Below are 13,678 nucleotides of genomic sequence, written 5' to 3'. Positions count from 1 at the left end.
CTGAGTTGTCCTTATGGGATTGATTTGTCAGCTGAATTAAAAAGAGATTTTTGACACAAGGCCCTTTCACAAGACAGGGAGACAAGATTAGATGATAATGATCTTGTTTATATTGTACGAAGCAAATATCCAATTAATCAAATTAGCAAAAGCAATTAAGCTGGAGGTTTGGGTCCATGGGTATCTGCGGGCCTGCATGGGGAAGTGGCTCATCATGCCTGATTGGTAATCCAATCTTGTTTGAATCACTTTTCCCATCAAAATTCATGTTCACAGCAGATGTACAAAAACACATTTATATACAGTAGCTATATACCTATATAACATATGCCCATGCAAGATAATAGCCTTCATTTTATGTGGCTGTAAAAATATAGTGAATAAACAATCATACATATACTGCTTTGAAAAATAAAACACTGTCGATCCACTCCATATGTATCAGTTGACTACCAAAAGCCATTTATGGCACTTTCTATGACAATACAAGTTTTGTGTATTTTGATGTAATTTTGTTCTGTATGCACAAAATGTTTACATGCTCATTCCTCCATTCTCGTCACCACAGCCTTTATGCTTTTCTTGGTAAGGAAAACATGCAAAGCTTCCTGTCTTGCTGTAGGTGACATCCAGTAGCTTGTCTCTGCGCTGCTTCAGCACCCAGCAGCCTGCTCCCACACCGACCATCCCTGTGCTGGCAGCGCCACTGCGTTGTGCTGCGACATATATGGGGAATGTAGTCTTTACGGGAAAAAACAACCGTTTTAATGCGCAGCGTGCCGTTGATTTTGGACTACAAGTTCAGCGTAAACAAACTGCATTGTGAAAGAGGGACTGGCAGTGATCATTATTAAATGTCAGACAATCAGTCTGGATATATGTCTGTACCAAAATGTTTAAGCGTTTGTTTGAATTATTTTAATTCCATCTGCAGAGAAGCACTGAAGATGTTGAACACATGCTCTTTTTATTTCTATTAAAAAGCATCATCGCTTTATAACTGGGTCAGTGATTTATTAAATGCCTTTTGGGAACAACTGAGGCGGAGAAACTGGAGAAAGATGTCTGCTCTAAGCAGACTGAATATAGGATTTTGTGAACAATATAAAACGCACATCTGTCTTATACAGCCCTTAGTCACGACCAGGCTATTGGCCTGGCTGAGCTGCTCTAACCTAGAGTCAAAATTGGAAAAGTCAGTGGACCCAGTGAAAAAGATTGTTTAACAAACTGCCTATATAGCTCTGTTTAATTGCTCTGTGTAATTTCAGTAATTCATTTAATCATTCCCTCACTATTCATAATTCCTAGATGCATATTTGGTCAATTTGCATTCAGGAATAAGATAGCATTCTATCTTCTGTGACATTTTATTGCTATTATTAAAATGTTTCAACAAACAGACATCATTCTACAGCTGAGGTGCAACTGTGCATAGAAACATCATTTCAAATACATGAATAAGTAAAGCAAAGGAGTTGATATAGAATATAGAGCTAATATTTAATAATAATGCTTTTTTAAATCTATTGACAGAGTAAACAATAATTTTAAAAAAGTAAAATAAAAATAAACTATTTCGACATAAAAAAAATCTTTTTTTCCCATAGCCTTTAACTGCATCTTACAGTCTTCCTTGCTCAGTATTATGTATAATAATGTCAGGACTTAAAGAATCAATGAATGAACAGATTTCCATCCAAAGCCACTTTAGCCCACATCAGGAGGACTGTTGTTATGGATATGTATCCATTAGAATAAAATGAAATCCACTCTTGAAATGAAGTCATAATGATTTTACATCCAAGTACAAACGCGTCAGTTTGACTGAAATTAAATTCTCATGTTGGGATACTCGTCAAACAAACCTACGAGCTTTTACTGCGACAAAACATTCATGACGTCACATGTGCGCCGCATAGAGACGGCATGGTTTTCACTTGTCAGGCTGCAGTCTCGTGTTAACAAGTCTCAATTAAAGTTCATTAACTGTGTAACTTGTTAAACAACATGGACGTAGCCGCGGCTGCCGACGACACTTTCGGAATAGAAGTTATTGTTGCAGAGGGCGATAAAACAGCGCCATGTTGCCCGCATGGTAAGACAAACACTAGTAGCAAAACTGCGTCAGAAAATCTTGTATTTCAAAATTACTTTGCTTTTTATTGTATGTGTATACTTAATAACATATTTTTAGTGAAACTATACGAATTGATAATGTCTTTTGATGAATTCGGAATACAGATACTAAAAAACCCTCAATGAAATATGCTGTCAGTGTTATTTGTCAGGAAATAGTGGCAGTAACAGATAGTTAAATATGTGCTGCCTCTTAATGAATGTTTCTACTGTTCATCTGTCATGTGCATCACATTACATAACGTGTGTGTGTGTGTGTGTGTGTTTTTCTGTCAGGTCCAACCTTGTTATTTGAAAAAGTTGGAAAAGGAGGTGAGAAAGGCAGGAGGTTTTATGCCTGCTCAGCCTGTAGAGACAGAAAAGACTGCAACTTTTTCCAGTGGGAAGATGACAAGGTAGGCTTTATGGATTTATATTTGCCACTGTAACAAAATATCAACAACAATCATTTTAATGAACTTGTTTTGAAGGTGTCAGAGGCCAGGTTGTTGGCCAGAGAGGCAGAGAACAAGTTGAAGAGGCCTCCGTTCACTCAGCAGGAGTACAGCACAAGGTAAGAAGTCAACTGCACACTGTCATTGTCTCCACTGAAGGCTGTATCGCCATAATGTATGTATTTACTTGTTTACTGTTTAATGTTGTCTCCATACAAGCCATAATGAGCTAAATTTTTTACTGTATATTCTGACTTTTTAAAGGATTAAGATAGGTGTGATGTCAAATTAACACGACCAAATTCAGAACTCTCATTCAAAAAGTGAGGATTTTAACTGACACTTCTCCCATGGTCTGTAACTCTTCCCTCAGGTTCAGAAAGTTTGCCGCCCTCCGGCTGGATGAGAAGAAGTTCTGTCAGGATTGTCAGATGCTGCTCCTTCCAGGAGATCTCAGCGCCCACTCCTCCCACAGATCCACCGCCATCATTGCAGCTCAGCTGAGGAGGCCCAGCGCGCTGCTGCGTCCGCTGGACAACAAGAAGAGCAACGCCCAGTACCTGTTCACTGACCGCAGCTCCCGTTTTTTGCTGGACACCCTGGCCGGTTTGGGATACAAGAAGGTGCTGTGTGTGGGAACACCCAGGTGAGGAGATGCCTGAGTGTGAAGATGCTGGTATAACATCCTGTTTTAAAGGGTCACTCCACCAGTTTAACTTCAACTAAATTTAGTCAGTCCACTAGTCAAGGAGAGTACTGCTCAGCCTGAAGTCTGAAAAAATAACCCTGATGATGTCATAATGATGTCATCAGCTTTGAAAACTACAGATATATAAGAGTTGGTGTTACAAACAGGTATCTTTGAGTTTGAGAGATGTGGGCATTTACCTGGCAGGGAGTCTCGACAGAAGATACATACATAGTAGTTGCATTATGGGAAATGTAGGATCAAGGCTTTCTGACTAAACGTCAGTATATCTCAGTCTCTGCTGCTCCGATTTTGATGATTCTTTTTGCATCTATGTCTTATGAATCCCCCCACTTTATGGAAGGTCAATAGTAAATTGCTGGAGTGCCACTTTAAAAGGCTAGTTCACCTAAATTACAAAAAAATCTCATTTACTCCCTGTACAACTGTACAAACAGAATTTAATTAATGGTGTTCAGAGATTTGAAAAAAAAATACATTTGAGTCACCAACCATGAACAGTTTCTTGCATCTTTTCAGTAGCCAGGTTTTAGTGTCTCGTGATGGCTTCAATATATGTTCTGATGTTTTTCAACAAAACATAAGATTTCTGCTTATTTCTGATATGTAACAAGAAACTGCAGTACTGCAAGAAATTTTGAAATAGTTCAGCATATCTTGGCCATAGTTCATAAAAAACCATAGTGAAGGCATCCTTATTACAATCGTGTATGTTTTCAAAAAATAATCATCAGCGGCATTATAGTAATCCGACTTTTAAAAGTCTCCAATATTGATATTGGCCTCATTAATCCCATATCAGTCAGGCTGGACAAAATTAATTTTGACAAGATAATCTTATCTCAAGGTCCAATTACTAGCTTTGTCTGGAACTGTCAGTTGCACTTCATGGTTATCATCAGTGGTTGGAGTAGGCTTAGTTGACACTCTTGACTGATGTTTGGCCACGTTATAACATCCTCTGATGAAGACTGTGAAATACGGTTGAAAGCCCCGGAACAAGCCACTAAGTGGTCCTAAAGTAAAAATTATTTTGTCAAACTGCTGTTTCCAAGGTCAAGAATGAGCTTAATGGTCACTTCTAGTTTTATTTTTACACTGGAAACAACTGATCCTCAAAAACTAATATCGGTCTAACTTAAGTCAAATAACTGAGGTCTTAAACACTGTTTGAAATCAGTTTTTATTCATGTTTTAGTCAGTGATGATTGTTGCTGTTTGTGTCAGACTGCAGGAGCTGATCAAGTTGAGAAACCTGGAGCAGAAACACGAGCCAATGAAGAGTCTCCTGCTGGACATCGACTTCAGGTTGGTTCGTCTTATTTGATATAATTGATTAGCTATATACACAGATGGGAAAGACTGCACTTATAATCATTAGCAAAACATTCTGCATCACTGTGTCTTAAGTATGACTCATGGCATCATGGCGTGTTGAGGTGACAGAGCTGCAGGTGGTTTGGCCAGGTCTGGCTCTCTGGTGGTCTCAGGAACCGCATGGCGGGGTACAGAGGCTCTGTGAACTGGTGATGAGCCCGGTCGAACACCGACGTCACGGCTGCAGAAAACCTCTGCAGGACGAACATGCTCTCTGCGTCGTAAAACATCAGCTGGCCCTTGTCGTAATTCACCCACACTCCCACTCTTCCCAGCGGCGTTTGCCCGACACCCTGACATGCCACGGACCGGTCGTTGTGCCAAGCAGACAGTTGCCCGTTCCTGAGCTCCACGCACCACGAGTTCCTGTTTCGGCCCAGTTTGGCGCCTTTGTCCCGTCCCTTCCTCTCCAGGCTGCCGTAGGCTACGCCCACCGCCCAGGCGGAGCAGCAGCGCACTTCCACCTCCCAATAGCTCTGTCCTGCTGTGACATGAGACGAGCCCAGAGCGCAGCACACCTTATCAAACTGCAGGGGGTGCTCCGGAACTGAGCGGGCGGAGCCTGAGAAGGTCATGCCATGGCCTTCTGAGGTCACCACTATCTGGCCATGGCACGTCTGCCTGTCAATCACCATGGGCAAGCAATCTAAAATTAAACACAGAATCCACAGATTTGCTGATGACATTTTGATCTTTTTTTCCTGGATGTGTAACAAAGCTCTGCCCAACTGAACTCACTTCAACACCCTGCTGCCCTAAATGACTTAGCTCAATATCATGTAGAAATAATCATCTTAGTACCTAACAGTAGAGTCTTCCTCTGCAGCTGGGCTTTCAGGCTTTTGGAGATGGAGGATAATGTTTTCAGGAGCCTTTCAAATCTCTCTTCATTCAGTCGGATTTCCTTCTCAGAGGCTTCTGGCTTCTTAGAACTGGGAGAGAGATCAGATTAAAGGGAAACTGAGAGGTTTAAAACAGAGCTCTAGAGGAAATAGTTTAAACCTTTCAGCTAATGGTGCAGTTTTACCTCAGATTCTCAGAATGGCCCTTGAGAAAAGAGACACAAAGAGAAATAGTGATGAAAACAGCAGACAATTACCCTCAATCACTATATTTCGTTACTGTGTCAGTGAGCAGAGTCTGACCTCTCTGTCTGCCTCGGGGCTCTTGCTCAGCGCTGCCTGGGTGCTGCTGATGCTCTTGGAGACTTGGTCCTGGTGTTGTTTCCAGCCCTTCAGAACCTGGTCCAGTCTGGTCCTGGTCTGCCTTAGGTCCAGCTCCAGAGAGTCCAGGACCGCCTGCTCGTCCCGCTTCAGGATGACCCGCATGGCTTCGAAGCGCTCTCGAACCTGCTGCTTCATCACATCTGTGCTCCTCTTCAAGGGGAAATGGAGAGCATGAGGGGCATCAAGGTACTTTCAGTCCTCCATGCTGGTGGTCTGATGTGTATAGTAACCGTTACTTACAGACAGATCTGCCTTGCGTTTCTTCAGAGACTGGATGTGGGCCTCAGTCTTGGATCCCTCTGCCTGCAGCTCCTCCAAACGTCTAGATAGCTGCTCCTGCAGAGGAAGGATGCATGGAAGGATTTAAATTTCAATAACCTTAGAGGATGATGTGGACAAGCTTAAAGTTGGACCAGGAAAACTAGAAAGGAAAAACAGCAAATCCTAGGAACCTAGGATGTTTGACATTTCTGCATGATGAAATCCTTAAATAATTATATATAATCCATTATTAAAATTGTCTCTGATTCACTTTCTGGCACCCACTCCTCATCCCTGCAGCTCCAGGCTACATTAGCCGCTACTAGCATAACACACCCAAATCTCCCACCCAACTGTTGGCAGTAAAGTTGCATTGTGGGTAATGTAGGTGCCGGGTTCTCATCAAGAAAGAGGAATGTGTGGACTAAAAAACAATTTTTATCCTTTAAACAAAAAGTTATAGGAGTGGAATGCTAAATAGGTGGAGTACTCTTTCAAGCAAACAAGCAAATGAAGAAAACATCTTCACCACTTTGGAAACACATACCTGGCATAAAGAAACAGCCTGCAAATACACAAAGGACCAGCAAATGCAGAAATGCTGCACAGCACGATGACAGTTCTTGTGAGACGCTAAAAGCTGATTAATTTACGCGCTAATAGTGAGATGCTAACGCTAGGTGCCAGTATCTCCATTAATATTAATTAAAAATAATACCTTTTATTAAGTGGTCAGTCACTGACGGTTTGGTCTGAATAAATCTTACACAGTGCACCTTTTTAAAGGATGGTTAGTCTTAAAATAGTCAGGAGCTTAAATGAACAGTGAAACATGCTTTTCCCACCATAATCATTCCTCCTGTTCATACTTACCATTAGAAGATCCCTTCATAATGACCTTGTAAGTGATGGGAACAAAATCCACAGTCCTCCTTCTGTGCAAAAATGTATTTAAAAGTTTATCTGAAGCAAACATGAGGCTTCACGTCCAAATGAGTCAAATCAAGTAGATATCTTTCAATGTTACAGTCTTTTTAGTGCCAAAGACCCTCTTTTTGTTACTATACTTCCACCACAGTTCAACAGGGAAACACTGTTCAAGATACTTTGTATTGTATACTTTTTTGAGTATTTTGTATTAAAAAGGCAAACTGTGGAAGATAGTCTGACAGCTGAAGGTTCATATTACTTTCAGAAAAAGGTTTAAATACATTTTTGCTCAAAACAAGGACCGGATTTTGGCCCCCATCATTTACATTGTAAGTGTGAAGGGATATGAAGGGATCTTCTAATGGTCAATATGAACAGAAGAAATTATTACAGTAAGAAAAACTTATTTCAATGTTGACATGAGCACCAGACTATTCATCAGTCATCACCTCATCATTACCTGGGAGGGCTGCGCAGCTTTGGCTATCTTCTTCTGTAGTTTTGGTGAACGTGGGAAAGGCTGAACAACCCTGTCACTGCTGGAGTCCAGTGGAGTGAAGCTCAGTCCTTCCTGAATTACACCGTGAGCTCCTGCAGAGGGCGCCGGAAGACCACTCTGTACCGACTGAGCCTGCTTTGACTGGCCATTGCCAACAGACAATGCTTCTTTTTCTGCCATTTCTGAGGAAAACAACAGACATGTTAAACCTCTGCCTCACATTTTTTCTCCTTTTGCACGGTCTAAAGCATTTTTACATTGGCTATGTTTGCAGAGTAAACCAGTCTTTCAGGTTTTTTTGAAAGTCTGAAAACCTGTTCGTTGATAGTCAGTGCCAAGCTGTTTGCGAAGAGTCTGTACAAGTCATGGTCTCGTTTTCTCAAATCTAGCGCAAAGATAGTTATCTTCAAAGCTGTCTGAATATTGTGCATTCAGATTTATATTTTTCAGCAAGTTCCCCACTTCCTGTGGAATAACCTTAAGACCTCTACATGCTGCAAAACCAGTATATACATCATGCAGTCAAATATAGACTTCTTTTAACATTCTTAAATAATGTTTTCTCAGCAGTGCTTACCTGAGGTCTGCTCTCTCCGTCTCTCTGCTGTTTGTTTCTGTAAAGAATGTACAAGCTAGAAACGCAGAGAGGGTGTGTTCTTGCAAGCTTCAGCCTGCACCACACATACTCAGACACCTTATTGTTACCTGGATACACACCTCAGGATCCACAGTGTGTTTGCTGTCCTTGTGTGCATGTATAGTAGATAAGTTCAGACTTGGTCTTTTTTTCCCCAACTCGCTTTTATACAAATGAAACAGAAAATAAATCTTCTCTTGTAACTTTTAATGCTAAATAACACACCATTTCTTTATGTTTCAGGTACGCCCAGTTCTACAGCCAGGATGAGTTCTGTCACTACAACATGTTCAATCATCACTTCTTTAATGGAGAGGTAGGTGTAAACACACTTCTTTTTAATGTATTTGGTTTCCAGCACTTAATAATAAGGATCTGTTCATTGTTAGGCATCCAGTGCGGTCTTGCAGGCCTTTCTCAGACAGTCTGACGGGGAGAAGGTGGTGATGGTGGCTGACCCTCCATTCGGTGGCCTGGTGAAGCCTCTGGCCAACAGTTTCTCTCTGATCTCACAGACATGGAAGAAGCTACAGAGCTCTGGTCAGTGTCAGTCAGGAGTTAGATTTTTTTTTTTTTCAATAATTCAACTCCCTAGCATATTTTGCTCTATTCAGATTTTCATTGTCCCACAAGAACTCTTTTCACAGCATTGCAGTTTAAAACCTAAAACACAATAAAAATATAAAACATAAAAACTGCAAATACTATACATACAACACAAAATACAATAAAAAAAGTCAATTTCAAAGCCAAAAAATATAAGAGCAAAAGTGTCAAGAATGGATTAAACTGTAGCCATATCATTAGCTACTATGATATGGCTACAGTTATTAGGAATTATTAGTCCTCACCCTCAAACCCTGTAGTAAACATCTGAATGTCATGTTGGAAAGAAATAATATTTTTTGTAATACAGCACTATAAAACTAGTGTTAACTTCTATCCTTCAATACAAAAAAATTGCTGTTCTTTATTTGCTTGTCATCTACATGTTTCATCAGCCAGCGAGGATGCTAACTTCTTACTGGGAAGCTGTAGCCTCATCGTTACACAAAATGGAGTTAACATGATATCATTTACTGTATGTAGTCATGAAGTGCATATTTAAGACCCTTTCTAAGTTTCTTATTTTGATATGAGCCAGCTGGAAACATGAAAAAGTCATTTGGAGAAGACGTTTTCAGCCAACTCACAGGGTTAAAGGTCATTAGCTAGCAAGTTACAGCTAATTAAATCTGCAAGTGGCAGTTGTCATCTTAGCATCAAAATCACTGTTTGTCTGCTAGAAATGAGAGGTCTGCTGTCTTTCTGAAATCAAGAAGCCATTGCTTTAAAAGTTACCACAGATTTCGAGTGGTAACTGTGCCACTGTTAGCATCGTAAACTGCTAACCTGCAGTGCTAGAAGCTTGAAACTGTCAAGTTGTCAACTAATATGTGCTGCTCACTGGTGATTTTACTTCCTACCTTTTCAATGTTGCCCAGCTGTTTCCCACATTTAAACTGCTATACCAACAAATCACTGAGTCCAAACTGATTCTGTGACACACGTAGAAAAATAACACCATCAACTTCCTGTCAGCATTAAATATAATAAGCCTCCTCTGAAAATGTTGCTCTTTCTTGCATATTGCTTCACTGTTCACATGAAGACTCAGTTTGTTTTATGAAAAGGATCCTGAAACTTCGAGTCTATTTAAAATTCATAACCTCAAGTCCAGTATCTGAACCTAACATCCTATGTGTTTGTGTGTGTGTAGACAGCAGTAATATGGACATGCCCATGATCTGGATCTTCCCGTACTTCTTTGAGCCTCGTATCCTGGAGTGTCTACCTTCATTCATCATGCTGGACTACCAGGTACCAGCAGAACACCTGTTTTAATTAATGATTGAGAAGGATGATAAGCAGATTTAGAGATTTAGCCTCAAGGGTTATGGTTAAGGTTAGGGTTAAGGTTAGGGTTAGGTAAGGATTAGGGTAAGAAGTTTCAATAGGATATAAGGATACATCTCTAGCAGTCTTTGGTTTTCATTTTGATACAAATGTGCAGTATCTGGGTTTTTTGATAGGTCTGTATCAAGTATTTAACAAATGAATATGACCCAAACTGCTACTGTGGACTATAAGCAATATTTTTTTTTTCTCACCAGATTGACTATGACAACCATCCTCTGTATAAGCATGGGAAGACAGGCAGGAAGCAGTCTCCTGTCAGGCTGTTCACTAACATCTCTCCCAGAGATATTGTCCTTCCCAAAGAAGAGGGCTACAGGTACCAAAACACTGACTCTGTCAACTCTAACTAGGATGATTTTTTATTCAAGACCTAAGAAAAGAAATTTTATTGAGCATCAAAGTTCATCCTTAACCTTAGAAGCAGTAGTTTTTCCCAGAGCTTTCAGATACATCTCATGGTCTTGATCAGCAGATGGAGTTTGCTTAGTCATCATGGAGATTGTTCAATTGGTTGATCTTTGAATGGAGACAGGGGTTACAATGTTCCTCTCATAGGCAACCACCTATTAGCAAACTCCATCTGCTGAGGAAGACCATGGCTGAAAGCTTGTTAAAACTTGCTACTGTGAATTTTCAGTTTTTTCAGTCCAATGTTGCATGGATTATTTTCAAACAGTAAAATGGTGAAGAAGCATGCAGTTTATGTCTTTATTGTGTTAAAGGATGATGCATTTGCTCTTCATCCTGCTAGATTATGCTCTGTATGTGAGAGATACGTATGGTCCCTCAACAAGCACTGTGCTAAATGCAACGTCTGCCCATCTAAGGTATAATACCTCAACTTTACATACATTATTCTTTATCTTGTTGACTCTGATTAAGGCAGTTAATACAATTTAAAAATATGCTACAACTTCCAATTCCTCTCCATGTCTCCAGGACGGCCGTGAGTGGAAGCACTGCTCAGAATGTGGGAAATGTGTGAAACCATGTATGTACATTTATACATAATCATGCTTGATACTTTCAGAATTTAGAAGTTTTTGCATCACATTCTGTACTATATTGAGGGTTTTGCTTCATTTTTTTCCCTCCAAGCATGGAGACACTGTCAGTCTTGTGGCCACTGTGCCCTCCCAGACCACCCATGTGGCCACAGCCAAGGAAAGGAGGGCTGCTTCAACTGTGGCAGCCTGGAGCACAAACGCAAAGGCTGCCCTCTCAAAGATTCACACAGGATCAACAAGTGAGTTCAGAGAATAGGCCCCATTATGGATAACTACACCAATACGATTAAATATTTACATGTCTTAACTTGTTCCTCTGCATGTGTCTGTCTATCTGTTTTGACTGTGCAGTCATCGGTCCAAAGCCAAGAATGGAAGCAAAAATGTATCCCATCGTCCTCTTTTCAAGCCTAAGGCTAAGAGGAAGTCCGGAGCAGCTCGCAGAGCAAAGAAGGCAGCTGCTCAATCTAAATGACCTCAGAGTTCATGCAGTGTCTTGTCAGCTGTGCAATCACAAGCAATGTTTTTTTTGTTTTGTTTAAACTCAAATTGCAGTTCTTGAGTTTTAATAATTGTTTCAGTAGAATAAAAAGTAATATGAAGAGAATTTGCCTTGTATTCATTTAAATGGTGTGATGCTTTTGCCTTAACAGCCCTAATCTGAAGGAAACCAGTTCATGCTCGTAAAATCATATCTAGAGAATTGACATACCTGTTCTTATCTTTTCACTTAATGTCAACTCCTTACCTCCTTATCTGTAGTGAAAAACGCTTTAAAGCTGCATTAAATTACTTTTTTGGCCACTGGCCAAAGCTGTAAAAACAATATTTACATGGCAAGCAATTGCCTATTTACAGATCCAGCGGGCACAGAGCAACATTAGCATTCATTTGGAGTTGTATTTCTGTCCACTTAATGAATTTAAGTCCAACATTCACTCTCCTTGAAGCCCTGTTTTGGTTAGAACCAACAGTTTTTTTTTTGTGTGATGAACTCTGCACACCTGCTCTATATCAGTGATAATAAGGCATAATTTGCTATGCTGGCCTAAATCAATCCCATAACCATGCCTTGTATTTGATATAAGCAACTCAGTCTTTTGTCATATTGTTGTATTGGTTAGTTTATGCCTAGTTGAGACTCGGACCCCCTGTATGTAGATTTTGCCCTGTTTGATTGGTAGAATAAAATGAGTTACCTGCCTTTTCAGCTGAGATAAATCTTGATGAATTATGAGGTCAAAATACTTATATTATGAGAATATTTTACAAACAAGAATAAGATCTATTTCACAGCAGACAGTTTGACTTATCAGAGCAGGAAAACACAGGTGAAACTAATAATATTAAAAGTGGCTCACTTTTTGGACCAGAACTCCTCAACAAGCCAAAAAGCACACATACTTGACATATTGTGGCTTTGTAAAGTTTATATGGCTAATGTGTTAGCCAGCAGTTGCATAATTACACATCCAATGGATACGGAGAAACATTATCATTCATTTATAGTGATTTTGTTCACTTAATGAATGTAAATACTCATTCTCCTTTTAGTTCCTATTTTGGTCTTTCCACCAACTTCTGAGAAACATATCTGGCTCTTTAATTGCTAGATGTTCCACTTTGTTAACAAGCTGGTCGCCAGGTTATAGGAGCCATTTTTACTGAACACAGTAGGCTGAGGAGATTTGAGTTTGCTAACTTGAATACCAAAACAAGCTAAAAGAGACTAAGAAGTTCTGCAACAGTGAGGAGACAGGCATTGATAGTGAACATTCTCTGTGTATTCATCACTATGTGCAACACCTTTCACATTATACATGGTCATTTAATCCATTTTAAATGTAAAAATATTCATTAGTGCAGTGTTAAATTACAAATGTGTATAACCCCCAAATGTCTGCACTTTTATGCCTCACTGATTCAAAATGTGTAGTCTCTAGTCTTGTACTGTGGTGTATGCGAGTCCTCAAAAAGACTGGAAAGTTTAAAGGCCTTTATAGATTAGTCAATTCTAAAAAGTTCTATCTATCACTTCTTTGGTTCAGAAGTCTCAGTTTGCCCACTCTTACTAAACAAGGTGTAAAATAATATAATCCAGCAGGCTTTACTGAACACAGCTGAGTGACGAATGTTCTAAACAGTGCTTTTGTGTCCAGTCTCCAAATACAGCCCAAGACAGAGTTTAGTCATTAGCACAGCCAGTCAGACTGGCTGGTTTTCCTTCATTTAGTTATATTCCAGATGGTGTTTAAAATGTCTTGAAGAGTCTTGAATTTGACATCCTGAAACCTGACCTGACCGTAATACATGTGCCAAAAATAGCTGTGTTGCTTCCTGATGGTATAAAATGAGTTTAACTTTAGCCACTAGATGGCAGTATTGTTCAGGTCTACTCTGCTTATGATGCTTGATTCTTACCAAATAACCCGTTATTTAGTGGTTATTGTTCACTGGGATTTATGTATACATTAAGTACAAGTTGTGTTGATAATACAAC

General features: G+C 39.9%; 3 protein-coding genes across 3 annotated transcripts; 1 reads left to right on the top strand and 2 right to left on the bottom strand.

Moving 5' to 3' along the window:
• The first annotated feature begins 1,895 nt into the window (after window positions 1-1,895).
• zcchc4 (zinc finger, CCHC domain containing 4) lies at window positions 1,896-11,785 on the top strand. Its single transcript, XM_067579955.1, has 13 exons — window positions 1,896-2,098; window positions 2,416-2,534; window positions 2,610-2,692; window positions 2,947-3,219; window positions 4,510-4,590; window positions 8,456-8,528; window positions 8,602-8,752; window positions 9,972-10,072; window positions 10,366-10,487; window positions 10,923-10,998; window positions 11,111-11,162; window positions 11,270-11,417; window positions 11,530-11,785. The coding sequence occupies exons 1-13, from the start codon at window positions 2,011-2,013 to the stop codon at window positions 11,651-11,653; spliced, it is 1,491 nt and encodes a 496-aa protein (XP_067436056.1). The 5' UTR covers window positions 1,896-2,010; the 3' UTR covers window positions 11,654-11,785.
• On the bottom strand, window positions 4,588-5,599 carry LOC137175107 (tripartite motif-containing protein 14-like; the record flags this gene model as incomplete). The annotated part of the gene is made up of 2 exons (XM_067580803.1): window positions 4,588-5,305; window positions 5,461-5,599. Coding segments are annotated over 2 exons (738 nt in total), but the record flags the coding sequence as incomplete, so codon positions are not given.
• On the bottom strand, window positions 5,617-7,755 carry LOC137174538 (E3 ubiquitin-protein ligase TRIM62-like). The gene is made up of 4 exons (XM_067579894.1): window positions 7,537-7,755; window positions 6,126-6,221; window positions 5,805-6,035; window positions 5,617-5,706 (listed from the first exon to the last, which is right to left on the bottom strand). Exons 1-4 carry the CDS (start codon window positions 7,753-7,755, stop codon window positions 5,683-5,685), a joined length of 570 nt encoding a protein of 189 aa, XP_067435995.1. The 3' UTR covers window positions 5,617-5,682.
• Window positions 11,786-13,678: the final 1,893 nt, after the last annotated feature.

Source organism: Thunnus thynnus, chromosome 22 (assembly GCF_963924715.1).
Source record: "Thunnus thynnus chromosome 22, fThuThy2.1, whole genome shotgun sequence".
Taxonomy (NCBI): domain Eukaryota; kingdom Metazoa; phylum Chordata; class Actinopteri; order Scombriformes; family Scombridae; genus Thunnus; species Thunnus thynnus.
This window is presented reverse-complemented; position numbering and strand designations above follow the sequence as displayed.

What these genes read in the sequence shown, in the direction of transcription:
- zcchc4 (XM_067579955.1), top strand. Translation starts at nt 2,011, where the DNA reads ATGGACGTAGCCGCGGCTGCCGACGACACTTTCGGAATAGAAGTTATT. An exon ending in CCCAAAGAAGAGGGCTACAG is followed by an intron (nt 10,488 to 10,922) that starts GTACCAAAACAC and finishes TCATCCTGCTAG; the next exon opens with ATTATGCTCTGTATGTGAGA. An exon ending in TGGGAAATGTGTGAAACCAT is followed by an intron (nt 11,163 to 11,269) that starts GTATGTACATTT and finishes TTTCCCTCCAAG; the next exon opens with CATGGAGACACTGTCAGTCT.
- LOC137174538 (XM_067579894.1), bottom strand. Translation starts at nt 7,755, where the DNA reads ATGGCAGAAAAAGAAGCATTGTCTGTTGGCAATGGCCAGTCAAAGCAG. An exon ending in AACGCAAGGCAGATCTGTCT is followed by an intron (nt 6,036 to 6,125) that starts GTAAGTAACGGT and finishes TTCCCCTTGAAG; the next exon opens with AGGAGCACAGATGTGATGAA. An exon ending in GCCCCGAGGCAGACAGAGAG is followed by an intron (nt 5,707 to 5,804) that starts GTCAGACTCTGC and finishes TCTTTTCTCAAG; the next exon opens with GGCCATTCTGAGAATCTGAG.